Genomic DNA, 21,506 nt, shown 5'->3' on the forward strand with positions numbered 1-21,506 from the left:
ATTCCCTTGTCAGGTTTTGAACAACCTTTCCATCAGGCTACCCGAACTGGAAAAGGTTTTGTGATGCAATTTACACTTTTAAAAGCTTTTACAGGGTTTTCCAGGAGTTCTCATTGCTGTGGGACACTTTATAAACTCTTTCTTACGTGAAATGAACTTAATGTAATGGAAATTGGACTCTCTTGCACACTTGTTGGACAAATCCAATAGGAATTTCCAACGAGCCTGTCCCAAAAGTCCAATTTCCAACATATGAAGTTCACTTCCAATGGGAAAGAGTATAGGAAGTGTCCCACAACTATGAGAACCCCTGGAAAACCCTGTACACGCTCGTTGGCTGTTTAGTGCCACACAGAGGTATTTGAGATTTGTCGCTTGTCGTGACGTCGTGTCGTGTCGTGTGTGTGTGTGTGCGTGTTAACGTGCTCTCGAGCAACCGGGCGCGTGCCTAGTCACGCTGCGTCGTCGCTAGCCGTTTTTCCGTCGCCCGCCGCTGCATCCGGGTGCACTTTTCGCAGCTTCGATCGCGGCGCCAGCACCCATCGTGGTAGCGGGTGCCGCACTGCTCACAACGCACTACGTGCGGCTGCCACGGGAACAGGACGCCCGGTTCCTGCCGCCTGCCACCGATACACTTTTCACACACAAACCCTCGGCCAAGGCAAAGCTGTAGCAAGAAAGAAGCGAAAAACACGTGTTGATTGTGGATGTTTTTTTTTTTTGCAAAATTCAAACAGTTTTTGTGTTACCTCACACGCAAGGATGTGACGCTCGCAGCGGCTTACGATGGAGAGCAGCAGCCGCTGCAGGGTGCCGCTCTTAACGGCCAGCAAGTCCGCCATTGACCACATGTCAAAGTCGGAGGTAAAGTATTCCGGCACCTCCTGGAAGCAGCGGCGCGTGCTGTGGAATGCGTTCGCGTGCCGTTAGCCTTTGCTGCGTTGAAATAAAATTGTGCTGCCTTACCTTTCCGAGTGGCGACAGTTCATGATAAAGTCCTTCACGTACTTCACGTTGACGCGGGCCAGCCGGGCCGCCCGCAGGCTCTTCACGCTGCCGTACAGGTCCGGGCACAGGTGGTTGACGCGGTAGAGCGGCGTGCTCCAGATGTCGCCCAGCACGCGGTAAGCGAACACGCTCACGGGCAGCACGGTAAAGTCCCACCTGGGTCGGAAAGGGGGAAACGAAAACCCGTTATGAAAGCAAGATAATCCAATACAGTTTTTTTTGGAATCGATTGCGGCTAGCTCAGAAATTATGTGGAATCGATTCCGGATAGTAGGTCCGGAATCAGTTTCCACATTCGGGTCTGGAATTGGTTCCAGAATCGGCTTTGGAAGCGGAATCAGTTCCGAAATTAGTTCCGGAATCGGCTCAAAAATCGGAATCAGCTCCAGAATTGGTTCAGGAATCGACTCCGGAATTGGTTCCGAACACGGAATCGGAATCGGGTAGGTCCGAAACCGAGCTCCCACCACTAAACTAAATGCCTCCCGGGTGCATCGCCCTCACCTTTGTATAACGCGCGCAGGGATGATGGCCATCTGGTTCTTGTGACACCCGGAGCAGTTGTACTTCCCGGTGTAGTGGCAGTAGCGATAGCGGCTCAGATAGGCCGGATGCACCTTAATGCCGCACCCTTCGCACCGATTGCCCTGCCGCTGGATCTGTGCCCGTCGTCTGAACGGATAAAAAAGGCATTCTGTTTAATAATAAAATACAAAAATGCTTTCCTCTACCGCCGTAACTTACTCGAGTGGTGGCGGTCGGTAGGTGAAGATCACCTGCGGCCGGGGCGGTGCCCACTCCTGCGTGCCCCGTATCAGTGTGCCGGCGCCCTCGTGCGCCTGCTGCTGCTCGTCCGGATCGATCACGCCGCCGCTCGGCATCGGCAGCAGCTTCTGCGGTGCGTCCTGCTCCGACACCAGCCAGAGGAAGTCGCACGCGGACGGCAGCTGCTTGTCGTGGAACTTGCCGAGCAGGCTGATCGCGATCTCCTCCGCCGAGTAGGTCCGCTCGTCGTACACGCTTTCCTTCGCCTCGATCGCCTCGCAGCTCTCGTCCGTGTCGGTGCCGTCCGCGTCCCGGCCCGCCTGCTCCGTGCCCTCCCGGCGGCTGCTGCCGCCCCCGCCGACGCTGTCACCGGCCGCCCCACTGCCGGCCTCCCAGTCGGACAGGTCGCTCGCGGTCCGGTTGAGGCAGGACTTCCACTTCAGCAGCTCGAACGTCGAGATGAGCGCCTCCGCCAGCTTGAAGTGCGCATTTTCCTTGTCCAGATCGTTGTTGTTGCGCGAAAAGTAGACCGCTTTAAGGATCGGAATGCAGCCCTGCTCCGGGTGGATCCGCTCCAGCGGCGAATCGGTCCAGAACCGGCACTGCCCGTCGAACGGTTCCAGCTCGTTGAAGTGTTTGCGCAGCCGACGCCCCTTTTGCGGCACGAGATCGTCCAGGAAGCCGATCGGGACGGTGCGCTGGCGGGCGGGTGGCGTCACCTGCAGCACATCGCCGTACTCGACCGGACCGGCGGTGGTGGTGGTGGTGGTGATCACGGTGGGCGTCACTCCCCCTTTCTTTGGGGCCACCGCTGACGTTGCCTGCGCCGTGGCGGGGGGCGGATTTGTGCCGTCGTGGTAGTTGAACGGAGGTATGCGCTTGCTGGCACTGTTGTGGCTGCTGCTGTTGCTTCCGCTGCTGCAGCGATGCATCACAAAGGCCATCTCTGACTCATGGTCCACCAGGTTCGGGACGCTCGGGCAGCGCTGCCCGCTCGCGAGCCGTTCGCCGCCCGTCGCCGCCACCAGCCGATCGGTGCTGCGGGACCGATGGCGATGTGTCACCGCACTGACCCCATTCTGCCGATCGCTCATCCTGCTTCACTCGTTTCCCCCTGTGCGTGTGTGTGTGCGTGGGTTTGTGCAAAACTCACCAAACTGCCCGTAATGCTGCAGCGTCCATTGTGTTAGCCCTTGCCACGCTAAATCGCCCTCACTGGCAGTGAAAATTAAAGCACAATGGGAAAAGGGCGTACGTGTGCGTATGAGTGTATATGTGTGTTTGTTGGATTTTACAGCTTGTTTGTCAACATATCGATTGGTGAGGAATTTCGTGATAAGCACGCGAGCTACGGGGGAGGCGAGAGCGCGAACGCGCCTGACAGCCTGACGTCAAGGCCGTCCGACGGTTTGCGGTTTGCTGGTTGCACGGCAACTTTCGTTTCAATTACTTTAACTTTGCTATTTTAACTACCGAACGATGATCGGTCTGCTCGAGAAATCCCATCAAGCGAGCGGTGGACAGTGTTTACAAGTTCAGCTTCTTCCATTGCATGTTGCTTTTCGAGCATTTTCTGTCGGAGCTGTCAAACACCCTGTGCCTGTCGGACGGCTCAGACAAATTTATTTTACGCGCCTTTTAGATTTGACTAACTTTTGCTTCCCTTTCTTTTAGAGGGTAAATGAAGCAATTGAAAACATTACAAAAACATACTTTTTTTTTGTTTTCAAAAGATGAAATGAAGCGCGATATTATTTTTTGTCGAAACACGCAACCCGGTTGACAAAAGTGTGCCGATTTTGTCGGATAATGATGTTGTCTAGCGTGCCCGTCCAGCGTGTGATCAAGCAACATCAAAACAGCCGCCGCCTATGTCAAGATTGGCCGCCAGATAAGCGCTCAGTTGGGTTATTTTCTATTCCTATGCCGTTGAGCTCATTTTACATTCGTAGCTTTTATTTTTTTATGAAAAACAAAAACGAATTTTGTGTGCCGTAGATTTATAAAAAATAGATATTTCAATAGAACTTCGATTATCCGGGCAGCTCGGCACCGACCGAATGCCGGTTAATCGATTTCCACGGATAATTCCACAGAATGTCAAATTCATAAAAAAAATATAAATTTTACTGGTTTTACTAACAATTCACCTTAAACTAATCGATGAATTACTGATAGAATGTTTAGAGAATCAATAACAATAGATTTAACAATTGTTCTTCATCAAAAATGAAGTTAAAAATATGAATAGACGCTAGATAACTTCACAACAAATGTTTTTGCAAAGCAGACCATCGCAGAAAATGTTCACCACGATTGGCCAACTATCAAACTCCTGCAAACGGCTAAGCCACTCACGGGTTAATCTGTCCTCGGATAATCAACGTTCTACTGTTTTTAAGTATAAAAAAGGCTACATGACCCACTATAACGATAGGATACATCATTTCCGATCGAATTTAGAAGAATGCAACGAAAAAGTTGCATCACAGTTGATTTTATAGGACTTTTTCTAATTTCCCTTAAACTGATGCAGTTGGAGGGAAGTTTAAGGCTCCGGGATAAGGGAATATGCTCGTAGTCCCGTTTATTCATGCTCGAAAATGTCAATTGAGTTGTTGAGATCTGTATTTTTATTTCTAAGATCGTGCACGCATTTTCATTTGAATATGAAAAACAATTAAGTACAGTGGAGCGCCGTTTATTCGTGCTCATCGGGACATGACCTCGCCCGAATATGCGAATAAAACCGATAATGAATCAAATGATATTTTTTATCATTTAAAAATTCCTGTTTTTTTTTTCAATTATCTTATTTTTTTATTGACTACATGTTCTTCCAATGAGATAAACGGATAGCCGGATAAAAAGTACCCGAATAAACGGCGCTCCACTGTACTATACGATGAATGTCAAATGGGTATGTGTTTATTTTACACAAGCACACACAAGTTTTATACAAGCACGAATATTGTAAACTTTTCTCTACTGCATCGTTTCTTTGCATGCAGCGTAGAATTCTCTCGCCAAAGTCACTGCCATGAGATGTTGTCAGTTATTTTCTCAGCCGCAATTGCGATGCGTCTAGCACCGGCAGATCCGCGATGAAGGCTACAGACTGACGTCACACAGCCCAGCCGCCAACAGCCAACATTCGCTCGCCGGGGATGCACCCCGCTCAAGGTCAACCGCCAAACTCGGCTAGCATAAACGCACTGCCACCGTTTGACATTTGCGCTGCCGTTCGCACCAGAGAGAGAGCTGGTGTGTGTCGCTCGGAACAAAAATAGTGTCGTATTGGGAATCGGGAAAAAAGTTATCCCCGCAGTAGCAGCAGCAGCAGCAGCGAAGCAGAAAAAAGACAAGAAAAAGAAAGCTTACGCATCCGTGGTAGCGCGTAAGCAAAGCGAAAGCCCTTCTCCTCGTACGGCACGCTGCGTGTGTGCGTGTGGTGTTTGGTGGGGTGGGTGCAATTTGTGCGTGTTCGATCGCGAACCTTCCGGACGATATCTCTCCCCGGTGGGAAGAGGGGGATCACGGGGAAATAAGGAACGGTTGGCAAGGGTTGTTGTCGATTGTGCGGTGTGCTTTCCGTCGCAGCTTGGTGAGGAACCAGGTGAGCAAAGGCATTGCCAGGGTTTACGGGGGAGGGGGGGGGGGGTGTTGTTTGGGTTAGCGCGAGTGACATTTCCGGAATTGCGGACGGTCGAAACTCTAGAGGAAGCAGTAGAAGCTTCCGGTCTATTCTAATGCACTCTCCCCCACACGCACACACACATACACACACATCCAAATCTGCCCGCTTTCCCTCCCGTCGTTTCGCTCGCTTATCGTGCGTGTGCGTGTGTCTATATATGTGTGTGTGTTTATGACAGCTGCAGCGCATTCGTTTGCATTTTGCAATCATCTTTACCAAATTTCCCTTTTCTCCGTTGTAGCATCTAAGAGAGAGAAAGAGAGAGAGAAAGAGAAAGAGAGAAAGTGTGTCCTGCACCATCAACAACAACAGCAACGGCAAGCGCCCGCGAAGACGGCAACGGGACAGCGTCCTCTTTTTTTCCTCGCCTGTCGTCTACACCACTTCCATCCATTCTCCACCTTCACCTGTCCTCCTCGATCAGCGTTACGCCATCAACAACCGGGCGCATCAACCGCACACCAGCACCAGCGATCAACCGCCAACCGTGCAACCTAGCCGCGTATCAGCTACCCAGAGCGGCAATCGGCGACCCGCGCGATAAACTCTGGTCGGCCACACACTGCTGCTGAGCGGCCGGGCCGGCGGAGGGTGGGCAGGCGCAACCGTGTCGGGCAAACGCACCAGACGCCGCAAGCGAGCGGACGCGACGGAGGAGCCGCGGTGCGGGGACCGGCGCACGGCTAGCACGAGCTCGGACGGGGAGCAACCGCAGGGTGCGGGTGCAGGGCTGGGGATCGGTGTGGAGGAAGCTGCCGGCAGCAGCAGCAGCTCGGTGCCGGACGAGCAAGCCAAGGGTGAGGAAACAGCAGCAGCAGCAGCAGCGACGACGGCGGCGACGACAACGATCCTAGCGGAAGGGGAAGGTGCCGATTCCGCCTTCGTGCCCGGCACAACCGCGCTCGACACCGAGGAGCGAGTGACGCCGGAGGAGAAGGAGGAAGCGGAACCGAGGGGGCAGCGTGACCCGGCCGACGGTGACGGGAGTGGCCACGGTAACAGCGGCTCGGCCGAGCGGAAGCGCACCGGCGCCGACAGCAGCAGCACGTGCGGGTCAGACGGAGGAGGCGGGCGGGCGGCGGCGGCGGCGGCGGGTGGTGGTGGCATCGCTGGTGGAGTAGCCGAGCGGCCGGACCGACTCGGACCGGACGGCGACAATCAGCCCGAACCGCACCGGCAGCAAGACCAAGCGGCGGAGGAGGACGGTGGAGACGCAGAGGAGGGAAGCGAGCAACAGGAAGCGGCACGAGGGCAGCAGCAGCCGGGCCGGGACGCCAGCGCCAGCAGCATGCCTGTGCGGGTGGATATAGTGCCGCCGCCGCCGAACAACTCCAAACAGCTCGGCGTCACCAAATCGCTCCTGTACAATGGATCCAAGTTTCGCGGCTCCCAGAAATCGAAGGGCAACGCGTACGAGGTGGAAGTGGTGCTGCAGGTAAGCAGAGGGGGCAGGTCGCACCGAAAGGTACTGCGACGAACGGAGTGGAGCAATCCGACTCCGATCGGACCTGCCCGATTCCGATGCCGTGTTCGGAATCAATTCCGTAGCTGATTCCTATGCTGTAATCGATTGTAGATTCCGGACCTGGTTCCGGAGTTGACTCCGGAGCCGATTTAGGATTCGGCTCCGGAATCGATTTCGCGATCAGAATCGGCGCTGGAATCGGACTTCACCTGGGAATGGCAGTTTGCCCAGGATGACGGAATCAGGATTGACTCTTGAAATGGAGTCAGTTCCAGAATGAGAATCAGTTCTTGAATAAGAAGTTTCCGAAGCGAAATCAGCCCTTGAATCTCCATGAGAATGGACCGTTTCCAAGTAAATTTGGTAAATTTGCGGCTTTCAATACGTAGGACCCAAACGCCTATTCTTATGGAGATGCCAAAACCGACTCCGTTTCGAATCCGATTCTGATTTCGGAGCCAATTGCAATTATAGTACCGATTTCGATTCCGGAACCGTTTCCGATTGCGGAACCAAAACCGGAGCCGATGCCGGAACGAATTCCAGAACCGATTTCGGAACCAATTCCGAATCCGATTCCGGAGCCAATTCCGGAATCAATTCTGGAGCCGATTTCGGAGCCGATTCCGGAACCAATTCTGGAGCTGATTTCGGAACCAGTTCCGGAGTCGATTTCGGAACCAATTCCGGAACCAATTTTGGAACCGATTCCGATTCCCGAACCAATTCCGAATCCGGAGTCGATTTCGGAGCTGATTCCGGAAACTGAATCCGGACCTACTCTCAGGAATCGATTCCAGAATACTTAGCAGCTAGTCGAAATCGATTCCGACAAAAACTTCAGTTTTTCCCCTAATTTTATATTTTTCATCACTAATTTCGAACCCCTTTTCTATCTTTCTTTCTTTTTGACCCATTACCAGCACGTTGACGAAGCAAACTCTTATCTGTGCGGATATCTCAAAATCACCGGACTGACGTTCGAGTTTCCCACCCTGACGACCTTCTTCGATGGTGAAATTATCTCGAAAAAGTATCCCTTCCTGACGCGCAAATGGGACGCGGACGAGGATGTAGATAGAAAGCATTTTGTAAGTGTTTGTCTCTGTGTGTGTGTGTGTGCAATCGGTTACGGACGGTTGGCATTTGATGTTGTTCTTTGCACTTGCATTTGCAGGGAAAATTTGCTGCCTTCAGCGAGTACCAGAAGACGTTCAACTCGGACGACTTCGACTACGATGCGCTAGCGAAGAGTGACTACGTGTTTATGCGCTGGAAGGAACACTTTCTGGTAGGTGTTGCGCTGGTGCTTGCACGGGCGGGAAGGAACGGGTTTTTGGCTTACGTTTCATTCTGTTCATCCCCGACCAGGTACCTGACCATAAGATAAAGAACATCAACGGTGCGTCGTTCGCCGGGTTCTACTACATCTGCTTCCAGAAATCGCAAGCCGTTATGGAGGGCTACTACTACCATCGCTCCTCCGAATGGTAGGCAACTCTGCTCTGGTTTGTGTGTCCTATCCCCCCTTTCACTGACTCGCCTAGTTTCTTTCTCGCCAACTATCCCGCCCACAGGTACCAGTCGCTAACGCTGCAGCACGTGGCCGAATCCTGTATTCAAATTTACGAGTTTAGATAATTTCCCGTCGTCCCCCTGCAGCCAAACGGGAGGATGAGTGTGCTGGTGGTGATGGTGGTGGTGGTTTACAATGCAGCATGGCCGTCGCCAGTTGCCGGTGGGTGCGGGTGGGCTAAAGGTAAACCCCACAAGCCGGGGGTTTTCTTACCAGTAAGTGACGCTAACCACACACACACACACGTACACGTTGATAGATTTTGAATGGTTTTTCTTGTTTTTTCTTCTTACGTTTTAAGCCACAGTATGGCAATTGCGACGGAATGCGTCCAAAACTTAGCTATTAGCATCTAAAACACGCTACAAATTACCGACAACGAAATGCCGCACGTCGTGCTGGCCGGAAGGATTAGCCTAGTAGCGAGACATAACAGGGGGAGGGGGGGGGGGGGTTGTCGAGAGAGGGAAGGAAAAACAGTAGATGATATGGTCTCCCAGAATTAGTGAGAAAACGGATGGTTCAAGTAAATTTAGCACAACGAACAAAAACAGCAAACACATTTTTGACCACACACACAAAAACAAAAAGAAAAAAGAAACCCTATCGTAACGCAAAATAACAAAACGTAACGAAGGCGGCAAAATGATAGAAAAAGGATAGAATTTTTTTTTCAATTATATAATTATTTAAATTAAAAACGATTATCCGCTCATTGCTAACTTTATGTACGTTAGTTATATATAACAAATATCTTTAAAAAAAAAAAGAAGAAGCTATTACTAAATTATCGGGCATACCGATAAATGTGGTTGCCCGTTCTGTGTGAGTGAGTGAGTGTGTGTGTTGAAATTTCTACATTTTATTCCTTACAAAATAATGAACAGACACAAGCTTACATATTTCAGCAGGCAATATTTTGCAGGGAACCAGTTTATACTCATTCACACACACACAAACACACATTACAGGGTTTTCCAGGAGTTATATTAAATGTAGGGCACTTTATTCACTCTTTCTTACATAAAATGAACTTAATGTAATGGGAATTGGACTCTATAGCATCCTTGTTGAACAAATCCAATTGGAATTTCCAAGGAGTCAGTCCAAAAAGGGTGCCATAGAGTCCAATTTCCAACATATGAAGTTCACTTCCAATGGGAAAGAGTATAAGAAGTGTCCCATAAGCATGAGAACCCCTGGAAAATCCTGTATAGAAAGGAATAGGGAGTTTTCCATTATACGGGTTTGCGTTGATATTACATTATACCGTAGCCCGTCAAGGGTTTTAATTGTTCATTAATTGCTTGCTGGTCTTTGGATTTTTGCTACATTTTGTTGACACAGTTTCTCGCCGACCTTCTTCAGAGTGGTCAGAGCTATCGTTCACAAGGCAATGAGGCGTGTGCTTGTGTGTGTGTGGCAGCGTGCAGGAGTCAATGTACAGATAAGACAGTTTAAGAAGACATTAAACCATATAACAAACGCCCGAAAGCTGTGCCCGGGCGAGGAGAAAGCTCCGATACACGCAATAGCTACTAGTTGTAATGTAATGTCCTAATCTGCCTCCTGCACAACAATCATGCAGTGAAACCCGAACATAGCAGCAAACAAACAAACAAGAAAAAGACAAATGAAAAAAAAAAGATGAATTCAAATGTAATTAAACGCAGTAATAACCAAGTGTTTTCCCCCCATTTTACCATGTTAATATTAATAGAAAGCCCCCCCCCCCCCCCCCTAAACAACAGCAACAAAAACCCAACCGGCACACACTACAGAACAAAAGTAAAGGAGCATGGGGCATAGTTGACTCAAGCCAAGGCACACGTAACGCGTATTGAGCCAATAAAGCAAAGTAAATAGTATAACTCTTAAAACAAAGACTGTAACGGAAGAAAAACACGTGCTGTGGTGTGGCGTTGAGTGTGGCGTGCGCGCGCGCGCAATCGCTCTCTTTCTATCTTTCTCTCTCTCTCTGAGTGTATGTGTCCTGGGGAGGACCAGAGGCGGACACACTAGCAGGTTGTAGAAAGTAAGCGATAACAAACAAATAATAAAACAAAAAGCAAATAAAACTACGAGAGCAGACGCACCCAGGCTAGTGTAATGTACATTGCAGCGGGGCCAGCTGCTGCGCAAAAATGTGCGCACTTAACAATCGCGCCCCCCCCCCCCCCTTGATTTGACTTATCGAACGGGTCAGCCCGCTCACAATCGTCTGGCCGAAAAGGTCAAGCAATCGCCTGTACCTCTTAGCGCAATCAGGTAGGGCGGCAAACGGGCAAACGCCATGCGAGGCGCGAGATAAGACGCGCACAAACCAACCATTTGCAGATATTTAGAAGAGCAATAATGAGGCAGCGATGGTGTAGGAATTTGGTTGTTAGCACGTGTACATCCTTCGGTTTTTGGTCGTTGTTTTCCAACCATCCATCCAAGGTAACTGCGACGCAAAATGGTGATGCCCCCGCATACAGTGGCACGCACAGCAGCAATTCCGTTCGTGTCGCTTTCGGGGCGACTCTTCACGATGAGTCCTCCCCAACCCCCCTGAAAACAAGGCGAGATAAAGACTTGATTGTTGTATGTGGACATGGGCACCAACCAAAAAAAAAAAACTAAGATGAATGATCTTATATAACCGCAAGTGTAGCAGTTACCGTGCTGGAGATTGTGTGTATGTGTGTGTGTGTGCTTTCTTCGTTCTATTCGTTCTCTATAAATAGGCCCGGGGCGGGGTGAACAACCCCTTTGTAACAGAACAGTGTAATTTACGTTAACTAAAAGCTAGGCTCCTCTCGTTAATGGCGCTTTACTATATTTTTGCTGTTATGCTGTGTGCCTCCCATCTCCCAATCAAGCAAAGAATGTGACGTATGCTTACTTGGAAAAAAAAACATTACTGAAATGTGTATTCTTATCATCTGGTACTAAAAAAACAATGGCCAATGAGATTCGGTTTGAGGGATGAAACACGATGTTGTGGACTGTTTTGAGACGGAAGAGATACTGTATAGAAATATATACATATTGATATAAACAGAAGCAGTAAGCGAACTACCCGCCTTTGGAGTTGTCTTGTTTTTTTTTTTTAATAAAAATTCTCCAAGCCGTATAGCGATATAGTTGTACAGAATGTACGATACACGCCACAAAGTTTCTCCGACGGTTAGGGTCCTGGTGGTCTTTGAGGTGTAGGAATGTACTACAAGTACTCCAAAACTCAGTAGTTTGTAGAGCCCATTGTAGGGACAATTCATTTCTAACAATGTGTCTCGAGAGTGTTTGTGATACTTCAGTGCAAATACTATTGTTCCTAGCCATCCCTGACAAGGAATTGTCAGAAATTGCTTTGGCCCACTGTCGTCCCGAGGTCCTAGACCAGTTAGAGTTCACGTCTCTGTTGGTCTTTCGGATGTGGCAATGTCTCAAAGTCCTCTGGGACTCGGAATTTGTTTAAAGGTTATAGTGTTGGGATATACTTTTGAGACGCATTGTTTGAAAGGAAGCATCCGTAGTTCGTCTAGAGCTCCTCCGATGATTCTGAGCTGAACTTCTAGGGGATTTTTGAAGTGTACGAACATCGACGCCGCCCTGAATAATGTGTCTCGAGCAAGCATTGCAGATGTCGATGTCTCAGCTTCGTCCAAAGGCACTATGACCGTTCAACATTCACGTCCCTAATGTAAGAATCTGGATGTAGGAATGTCTCATAACCCTCTAGAATTCATCAAACAGATTGTGGAGGTCAAAGTGCAGAGATGTTTCATTTCTAACAATGCGCCTCGGGAAGTTCGTCTAGAGCTCATCAGATACTTGCAATGCGTCTCGAAAATGTCTTTGGTTCGTCCGGCCTTTGGATAGGTGCGATCGGGATGTTGCAATGTCTCAATATCCTTTAGAACTCATATATTTGTGGAGGTTTCCTTTCGAACAATGTGTCTCGGGAATACATCCCAAGTATAGTCTAGACTAGTGATGTGCTGTTAGGAGCGCACCCACGAATCCGATCCGACTCCGACTATTGTTAGTTCGATTCCAACTCCGGGAAAATGGAAACACTAGATCCACCTGGAGTCGGAGTCGTTCGGAGTCGACCGGAGTCGTCCGGAGTCGTCAGGAGTCGTTCGGCGTCATCCGGAGTCGTCCGGAGTCGCCGGAGTTGGAGTCGTTCGGAGTCGTCCGGAGTCGAACGACTGCGAACGACTCCAAACCACTCCGGCTCCGGGCGACTCCGGACGTCTCCGAACGACTCAGACGACTCCGACGACTCCGATGACTCCGGACGACTCCGAACAACTCCGACCGACCCCGATTCTGGACGACTTCGGACGACTCTGGACGACTCCGGACGTCTCCGAAAGATTCCGACGACTCCGAACGATTCCGAACAACTCCGGACGACTCTGACTCCGGGCGACTCCGTGCCTTTTCGGACGATTCCGAACAACTCCGGATATTGCAGCGCGGACCTACCTTCCGGAGTCGATTCCGAATTTATCGGAGTCGGATCGGAGTCGACTCCGGATTTTTGCCAACTTATCCCATCACTAGTCTAGACCTCCTCAAATACTTCTTAGAAAAGAGTGTTTAGGAATATGGACGACGCCCTGAACAATGCATCTCGAGAATACATTGTGGATCTGGATGTCTGAAGTTCACCAGGGCGTTGGTTCCTGGTGATATCCTAAAGGTGCGTTAATATATCTAAATCTTCACAATTTAATAGTTGTTGGAGTTCATAACAATGAAAAATTCTAGCAAAAAAAAAAATGGAAAATTGTTATACTTTGTAGTAAGCACCATTCCTCCTATAAACACTGCATCCCGATGGTAGTCGCTGCTGATGTCCATATCGCAAGCTAAAACCGTTCCTACATCCCATACCTTACGAACTTGGAAATCGTACAGCAAGTGAAAAAAGGATAAAGATGCATAATAACTTCCAGTCCAAGGTTGAAGTCTCGCATTTTAAAATCAGAAAGCGCTCCTTAAGGTAGTAACGACAGCTGCAATGATATATTCGATTGGAACAGCTCCTTTACAGGTAGCGTAAATATATTTATCGCATCGCCGCTGCTCTCTCCCGTCTTCTAGCCGACTTACTCTATTGCATTGATTACAACTATCATTCCTCCCTCCTTAGCAGACGAAGGCGATTGGATTGGATTTGCTCGCTTTAAATCTCTCCCCCCTCTTTCTCTAAAAAACTTTAAATGACAGCGAAGTGTGCCCCCTCCCCACGCCTGCCAGCAGTGTGCGAGGACGCGAAGGAGGGCTTTATAATGTAATTCTTATTTTTAAAACAAATAAGTGTCTCCCCCCTAGCCTCGTGCGTAGCGCTCCACCAGCCGAAAGCAAGTGCTGCCGGCTCCGGTGTTGATCGGGGCTGCTTGCGCTTGATCGGTGGCGGATGCGTTTTGCTCCGCTCAGATTGATTTGATGAGTGTTGACGTATCGCGCTGGCCGCGGCTGATCGGGCTCGGCTGAAGGATGCCACCGGTCGCTAGTGGATGGGTTACGCGAACCGGCGTGTTTGCCACTTCCGGCGCTGCTGCGCTCGATTGCTGCTGCTGCTGCTCCAGGTAGGTGAGACACTCGCGGATGGCGTACAGGAACTCGTCCGCATTCTCCGCGGTAAACACCATCGGCGGCTTCAGCTTGACCACGTTGTCGTCCGGCCCGTCGCTGCTCACCAGTATCCGGTGGACGGTTTTCATCCGCTCGACCACCGCCTTGGCGGCGCGGGTCGCCGGCAGCCGGCGCTGCCGGTCCGCCACCAGCTCGATGCCCACGAACAGGCCGGTGCCGCGCACATCGCCCACCAGCTGATACTCGTACGCCAGGGCCCGCGACTGCTCCAGCAGGTAGCGGCCGACGCGCAGCGCGTTCTCCTGCAGCCGCTCCTCGTCGATCACGCGCATGACCGCGTTCGCGATCGCGCACGACACCGGATTGCCACCGTACTGGAAAGGGTTGCGGAAAACGAAATGCATCAGCAAACCAAACACGATAGTCTTTCCTTCTCCAGCAAAACAAAAAAAAAAAGTGCAGCATACCGTGTTGAAGTAGCAGACGCCGGTGGCGGCAAAGCTTTCCGCAATCTCGGGCGTGGTGACGACCGCCCCGACCGGATGCCCGTTGCCCATCGGTTTCGCCACCGTCACTATGTCCGGCACGATGCCGTGCGGCTCGAACGCCCAGTAGTGCGTGCCGATCCGCCCGAAGCCGACCTGCACCTCGTCCGCGATCGTTACGCCACCGGCCTTGCGTACCGCGCTGTGAAAGAACGCAACCCGGTTCCATCAGTCAAGTGGCCGCGCACGTGGCTGCTGGCACGTGGCCGTGCGTACTTACTCGTACACCTTCTGGAAGTAGCCGGCCGGCGGTATGATCTGCCCGCCGCAGCTCTGCAAACTCTCCGCAATGAAGGCGGCCACCCCGGCCGGGCTGCGGTCCAGCAGCCGCTGCACCTCGTCCGCGTACAGCTGGCCCAGGTCGGTACCGTCCGGATAGTCACAGTCGCGGTACTTGCCCCGGTACACGTCCGGGCACGGTGCCTACAATGCGGGGATGGGGGAAATAGTGCAATGAGGTTGTGTGTTTTGCAAAAAAAAAGCCCCCGGCGGCCCATTTACTTACCACGTGCACAAAGTCGGGCTTCGGGTCGCCGCCCGGTTGGTTGAATTTGTACGGCGAGATGTCCATCACGGCCGAGACGTGACCGTGGTAGGCACTGCAAGAACAAGGAGGGCCATATTGTTAGAATTGTATTTCAGTTTAAATGTAATTTGAACGTAATGATGGGCAAATTTCTTTTATTTTGGGTACCAAAACGGAACGAAACGGAACTAGATCCTTGGAGTGGATACTGCTGGTTAATTATTGGGTTTTTTATAATAAAAAGTAAACTATTCGCTTCAAGAATTTGACCCATAACAACAGTATTTGTAGAATATCTTGAGATGAAACTAATTGTAACAATTTACAACATAAAATATCTTATTTTTACAATTAACATGCAATGATATTTTGCGATCGATCCGTGTGAGAATGTCTCAACCATCCAGTAATAGTTAGCTTCCGTCGCTTATGGTGAAGAACTATTGCCCAGACGACTTATGCTATTTGAACCCAAAACAATTTACAAGAATTGCCTGATGGCTGGTAGTGTGTTACCCATGTATATTTGACGGAAATGATCGATTTCAATTAGGTGTTCTGGGAAGGTTAGGATGCTATTTAGGTTATGATTATCGGTAGATTATCGCAACACCGTGCAACAAAAAAGGGGATAGCATTATAAGAAAGGGACGAAAAGCTTTCAAATTTGTTGTTGTTATTGAAATTTAACTGATTAAAAAATCATGATGGGAACTGAAAGAATTTCGTTGCAGCTTGATCTGTGTTGCTTGCGAAAAAAACTATTTCACTTTTTTTTGTTTCCCAAGCTCGAACGATCCATCGAAGGATCGGAATGACTCTTCCAGGATCGGTAGGACATTCCCATCACTAATGAAAAGGTGAAAAACGAGTGATGGGTAAAGTTGGTTCAAATCTACCGTTGACCCCGATCTGAGGCCGATAATTTCGGAACCGACTCTGGAAGATAGGTCCGCTCCGCATTATCCAGAGTTGTCCGAAGTCGGTCAGAATCAGCCTTCGGAACAAAGGTCTGTATACGAAGTGCAACAGCAAAGAGGAAAACAAAAAAATACAACGAAATGAAAGGCCTGATAACAAGCTCGTTGTACCGGACAGCTCCAGTTGACTTCGATCGACTTCGATGCCGCCGATCAACTCCGGACAACTCCGACTCTGGGTGACTTCGGACGACTCCGGACGACTCCCGAGTCAGTATCGAACTAACAATAGTCGGAATCAGAGCATCATCAGTTAAAACATTAAATCATAAAATTGTAACGCAAATTGAAGGCTCTAAATGGAAAATTTTGCATACTCGATTGTTACAAAAATATGAATGTTATAGTTCCAATGTATCTGTCCCGGACGGTGTGGTGCAATTGATGGAATGTGCTCTTCTTCTTCTTCTTCTTCTTCTTCTTCTTCTTCTTCTTCTTTTATTTGGCGTAACGTCCTACGTAGACATGCCGGCCTATACAGGCTCTCGAGACTTAATTCATTGCCATTGCCATTGCCAAATCCTTGCTACGGGGAGACGGTCACCATTCTAGGTTCGACCCCATTACAGGCATGTTATTGAGCTGTACAAGTTGACGACTGTACCACGGGACCATGTGTGTGTTACATCGCAAAATCGTTACAAGAGTTACCGATTGGAAATCAACAGTACAGCTAATAACCATTTTTGGGAATTGACAAAAATGTCTGAGACCTGGTTTCAATTCTTGGGTTCCTTATCCTTCACTAAGCTTTTCTCTTTTCTAAGGCAGCTAAGGACTCCCTGGGCGTTAGATACTTACTGGTCGAGCGTGATCACCTCGTGCCGGCCGGTGTGCTGGCGGGCGAGCCGCAGCGCCAGATCGTTCGCCTCCGAGCCGGAGTTGACGAAGTAGCAGACGGACAGGTTGCCGGGCATCTTTTCCGCGAGCGTCTGGGCGCACTGGACGAGCTCGTCGTGCAGGAAGCGGTTGTTGGTCGACAGGGTGGCCAGCTGGCGCGTCCCGGCCTCCACCACCTTCGGATGGCAGTGTCCAACTGTGGGCGGGAAAGGTGGGAGGGTGAAAAAAGAAAAAAGGGGGAGCTCGATCACTATGCATTTTTGTGCTGTTGTTTATTGCTTTTAGTCCCACAAATTCCCAGGTATAGGAATAGCGTCGGACCACTTCAAAGCTGCCGTTGGTGGATTTTGAGCCATTTTGAAAGAGCGAGAGAGAGTGTGTATCCACGTGAAGGTCCCTTTTTTATTGTTGGACGATGTTGAAGAGCTAGTTCTTTCCGTGTTGCACCACAAATAGCCGCCGGTGATCGCGATAACCCACTGGGGTGCCGCCCGGTCTGACCGATAAGCATTCGCTCCCCTCCTTCCCTCCGGTTTGACGTCAAAAGTGTCGAGAGAGAGAGATGGCCTCGTTGCGCTGTTTACTGATTCGATCCGTGCGGCTCGATAAGAGTGCCACCATCGGTCATCCCTTTCGGGGTGGGGGGGTTTGCTCACGCGATTAGCAGCCACTAAGCAGCACGTGAACAACCCGTGCGTGGTTTGAGCAAGCATCATTCTTTTTTTTTTTCTTCTGCTAGGATGGTTTTAGGGACCACCGCCACCCTGCCACTCACCGTGCGCGACGTTGTTGATGCAGTCGAGGTACCGTGCACCCTGCTCGTCGTACATGTACTGGCCCTGACCGCGCACTATCTTCAGCGGATCGGAGCGATAGAACAGCTGGCAGGATTTGCTGGCGGAGAGAGAAAGAGAGAGAGAGAGAGAGAGGTATAGATTAGTAGGTGAGCGGTTGTGGATGCGGCGCACGTGATCTCCAAGCGGGTGTATGTCCTCGTACTACACAGCAGCTCCCTGGCTGCCAACCGCCAAACTCAATGATGATGCATCTTTTTGCTGTGTGTGCTGCTATTATCATCGGGATTAATGCTGCATATTTACACGTAACATCTCCGCCTTCTCCCGCCCTCCATCCCCTTGTCATGCCGTTGGCGCGTGCCAGTTTCGTGCAAGCGCTTGCAAGCGTAGTCAAGTGTGCAAAAACAAGCTAATCTAGTGCAGTTGCTGGATGCGCGTTGATGCCATCTCCATCATTCATCGGATCATCCTTAACAAGCTCAACAAACGCAAACGAGTGAAAAAAAAATCGCACAAACAACACGCCATTCGCACGCGTTTGTTGTCGTTGTTGTGCGGACGACCCCAAAACAAACAATTCAATTAAAGAGGAATAAACGGTGGCATGTAAAGTCCCCGCGTAGTGTGATGTAGTTTGCGCCGCTGCGGGTCGTCATCATCCTCCATTGCTTGGTATTCTACAGTCCTGTTTTTTGTTGTTTTCTATTTCTTTTGTTGTTTTTATTTAAGAACTGGCAGCCTGTTGAGGAATAAAAATAATTTCACAAGGCTTTCGAGTACGCGAGCGTGCGCGCGCGCGCTCGCTTATGCTCTCGCCCTAAAACCGTCCGCTTGGCCCTGGCTTTGACCGTGAATTTTCGCGGTGTGTGGGGCGGTTTGTTTTGGCCGCGCTTGTTGGCAGAACTGCTCCCCGAAAACGTTTGCAGGGAGGATGCAAGCGAAACGGAAACATTCGTGAATCGGGGGGGTGTCACTTGCTTTTGTGTGGTTGAAGGAGTGAGAGAGGTGTGACATTGGTATCACTTTCCCACCCTGATGCTGAGCCGTCTTCTTCCGCACGGGAGGCACGTGGCACCAAAGGATCGATTTGTATTGCTGTTGTTTTTTTTTTTTGGCAGACGACACCGCCTGACCTTATCAAGCCGGGTTGGGGGACCCAGTTAGACAACCAGAAAAACGGCGCGCGAAAGTCGGCGCTGCAAATCAGTCTACCGTCAGCCTGGGAGTGGACTAACGTGAAACGGGAAAACAAAACATTCTTTTCTGTGTCATGAAATTCAAACTGTTTGTACAATTTGACTATCTTCACAGATATGAGTTATTAAGCGAAGCTAACAATGCATCTGTCAAAAGGCAATACTGGTTACGGGCGACTCCCCGCTTTGAAGAGTCTTTCTAGGGTCAATTCCTAAAGGATAATTCGCTTATCTTCAACAACACGAGCCGTAATTTTAGACCGATTAGTTCAATGTAACCGCTATTGATAGTGCTGTTACATTTTGCAAGTTGGAATTCTTCTCTCATTACAATTCATAACGTTCGCATTCTTCACTCTACTGTAATAACGGGCTTGCATTAACGTGAAAATGGACCATTGTTTACTTGGACAGTTACTATAAATTCCTCTCGGTACAGAATCTACATACGGCAATCCGAATTCATCGTGTGAGCCATTGTATGTTCTTCATCCAACCGATTTCGATTCAATCTACCAAGTCTACTAGGTAAAGGTATACCAATATTACAGGTATAGTCTGAGACTAGAATAAAAAAGCGGAAACGATCGATGTCAACTCGCACGACTTCACTCAGGACCGTCTTCCCATGCGCAAGACCGACTATCCTGAGTACTTCAACAAATCGGCAATGGACAAGCTCATTAGTGGCTTTAGAAGGTCCGTAGGTCGAGTAAAGTTGTTGTGCCGAATTAGAAGTTAGGTGAGTTATCTATTCAATTAAGGTCTGATTAGTGGTATATTTGTCAAGTGTGTAACATGTCCGCCAAAGGTTCTTAAAGCTGGTTTTGAAGCGAGACTTTCCTGCTATGTGAAAACCGAGCAAGCCCTGGAAGCACCCTACGCAATGTTGCTTTCAATAAAAAGCAGAGTTTGTCCTACAACAGGAACATAGTACATACATGCTATTTGTACGCTCTAGATGGGATCCAGGTAAGCCGCGTGTCGGTATTAAAGGACTTATAGCCAGCAGGACGTGAAAAAAGCTGGGTATGATCAAGCGTATGGTCTGCGAATTCTTCAATCCACTCTGTCTGAAGGCTCTTTTCTGCTCGCTGGTGCGTCCTGTGCCCAGTAGTACGTGTGCACATTGACCGTATCGAGCGGGTGCAGAGGGCATTCATCAGATTTGCTGCTCGCAGATTACTTGGTGGGCCTTATGCATCCTTGCCCGGTTATGAGTCTGGGTGTCGGTTACTGGGTCTAGACTCCCTCGAAATCCGCCGCAAACATACCCAATCCTTATTCGTTGCCTCCCTTCTGTATAATCAAACAGATGCGCCTACTTTACTCAACTCTATTTCGATTTACGTGCCCCACCGATCGCTCCATATTCGCCCTTCCTTATCAATTCCGAGACGCCGTTCTACATGTGGTCGAAACGATCCGTTCCTGCGTGCATTGTCTTCGTTTAACTCCTCACGTAACCTTTTTGATCTCAACATATCCCTGTCAGTTTTCCGCCTTCGTTTAATATCCTCTATAAATTCATCTTCCCATTTGTGACCATGTTCCTTTCAGTGTTTTCTTAGCTCAGTAATTAGGATTAGGATAGGCTAATTAATATAGGATAGTTTAGGATAGCAGAGTTAGTAGGGAAAATATGTGTAGCCTGTACGGCAGACATATTAATAAATACATAACTGAATTGAATTTAATTGAATGTGTGAGTGCTAAGCGCAATAGCGCCAAACAAGCTGCCAGAAACCATCAATTTGATGATGGGATACTTTAAAGCTGAAAACGAGCTGCCAGCAGCCTGCAAGTGAATATTCGTTGCGTGACAAAAAAAATCGAGTGAAATGGAACCTGGGTTCAACGTGGTCAACGGGCAACAATGGGAATTGTGAGCAAAGCCAAGCAGAATCTCGCAGCAGCGATGCTGCACTCGGTGCGTAGAACAAGCGACACTTTTGTTTTTTTTTTTTACTGGGGATAGTGCAGGTACGAGGTCATGGGGTCATTTAGGACATATTTCCTCTCTTTAAAAAACAGCACTTACCCGATGTGTTTGTTTCGCAGTTTGATTGTGTCCGCTTTGGGCATCGTTTCGCACGCGTCCACCATGTTGAGGCTGTCCCGCTTGTCACCTGGTGTATCCCGCGGAGGTCCCTTTTGTAGCCCTTGTTTGTGCTTTTTTCTCTGCTCGAAAGACCGGCACACACACGCACACACAATAACACACGTGCACAGGGAAAAGTGGCGCCAAAAACAAAGGGAACTGCCTGTTGTTTGGTTGAGCGACGTAACACACAGAACCAAACACACAACACGCACACCAGCGACCGCGTCTGCCACTCGGGTGTGAGCTGGGTGACAGCCAAAGGCGCGTCTCTGCGCGACGTGCGGCGGATGATAACGTCAAACTGAGGAGTCGCAGCCACCGGGCAGCACTATTTGTACTCGCCAAAACTGGCGAACGGCCCCAGGCAGCCTCTCGCTCTCTCTCTCTCGCTCGCTGGCGCGCTCCGCTGTTT

The 21,506-nt window shown here is 49.6% G+C and overlaps 3 protein-coding genes across 4 annotated transcripts; 1 reads left to right on the forward strand and 2 right to left on the reverse strand.

Annotated features, from left to right (window-relative positions):
* Nucleotides 1–249: 249 nt before the first annotated feature.
* LOC121596632 (run domain Beclin-1-interacting and cysteine-rich domain-containing protein) lies at nucleotides 250–3,390 on the reverse strand. Its single transcript, XM_041921737.1, has 5 exons — nucleotides 1,753–3,390; nucleotides 1,513–1,680; nucleotides 967–1,164; nucleotides 750–903; nucleotides 250–667 (listed from the first exon to the last, which is right to left on the reverse strand). Exons 1-5 carry the CDS (start codon nucleotides 2,865–2,867, stop codon nucleotides 449–451), a joined length of 1,854 nt encoding a protein of 617 aa, XP_041777671.1. The 5' UTR covers nucleotides 2,868–3,390; the 3' UTR covers nucleotides 250–448.
* Nucleotides 3,391–6,018: 2,628 nt separating this feature from the next.
* LOC121591290 (glucose-induced degradation protein 4 homolog) lies at nucleotides 6,019–10,573 on the forward strand. 2 transcript variants are annotated; one of them, XR_006004527.1, is made up of 6 exons: nucleotides 6,019–6,905; nucleotides 7,859–8,026; nucleotides 8,113–8,226; nucleotides 8,307–8,425; nucleotides 8,513–8,726; nucleotides 8,813–10,573. XR_006004527.1 is itself a non-coding variant. In XM_041911680.1 (5 exons), the coding sequence occupies exons 1-5, from the start codon at nucleotides 6,759–6,761 to the stop codon at nucleotides 8,574–8,576; spliced, it is 612 nt and encodes a 203-aa protein (XP_041767614.1). In that variant the 5' UTR covers nucleotides 6,019–6,758; the 3' UTR covers nucleotides 8,577–10,573. The 2 variants fall into 2 exon arrangements, 1 of the variants encoding a protein (XP_041767614.1); XM_041911680.1 differs by having other exon boundaries at nucleotides 8,513–10,573.
* Nucleotides 10,574–13,536: 2,963 nt separating this feature from the next.
* On the reverse strand, nucleotides 13,537–21,386 carry LOC121598345 (alanine--glyoxylate aminotransferase 2-like). The gene is made up of 7 exons (XM_041925026.1): nucleotides 21,032–21,386; nucleotides 17,773–17,891; nucleotides 16,959–17,193; nucleotides 15,157–15,250; nucleotides 14,872–15,074; nucleotides 14,574–14,793; nucleotides 13,537–14,480 (listed from the first exon to the last, which is right to left on the reverse strand). Exons 1-7 carry the CDS (start codon nucleotides 21,094–21,096, stop codon nucleotides 13,944–13,946), a joined length of 1,473 nt encoding a protein of 490 aa, XP_041780960.1. The 5' UTR covers nucleotides 21,097–21,386; the 3' UTR covers nucleotides 13,537–13,943.
* Between the last annotated feature and the right edge of the window lie 120 nt (nucleotides 21,387–21,506).

This window comes from Anopheles merus, chromosome X (genome assembly GCF_017562075.2).
Source record: "Anopheles merus strain MAF chromosome X, AmerM5.1, whole genome shotgun sequence".
Lineage (NCBI taxonomy): Eukaryota > Metazoa > Arthropoda > Insecta > Diptera > Culicidae > Anopheles > Anopheles merus.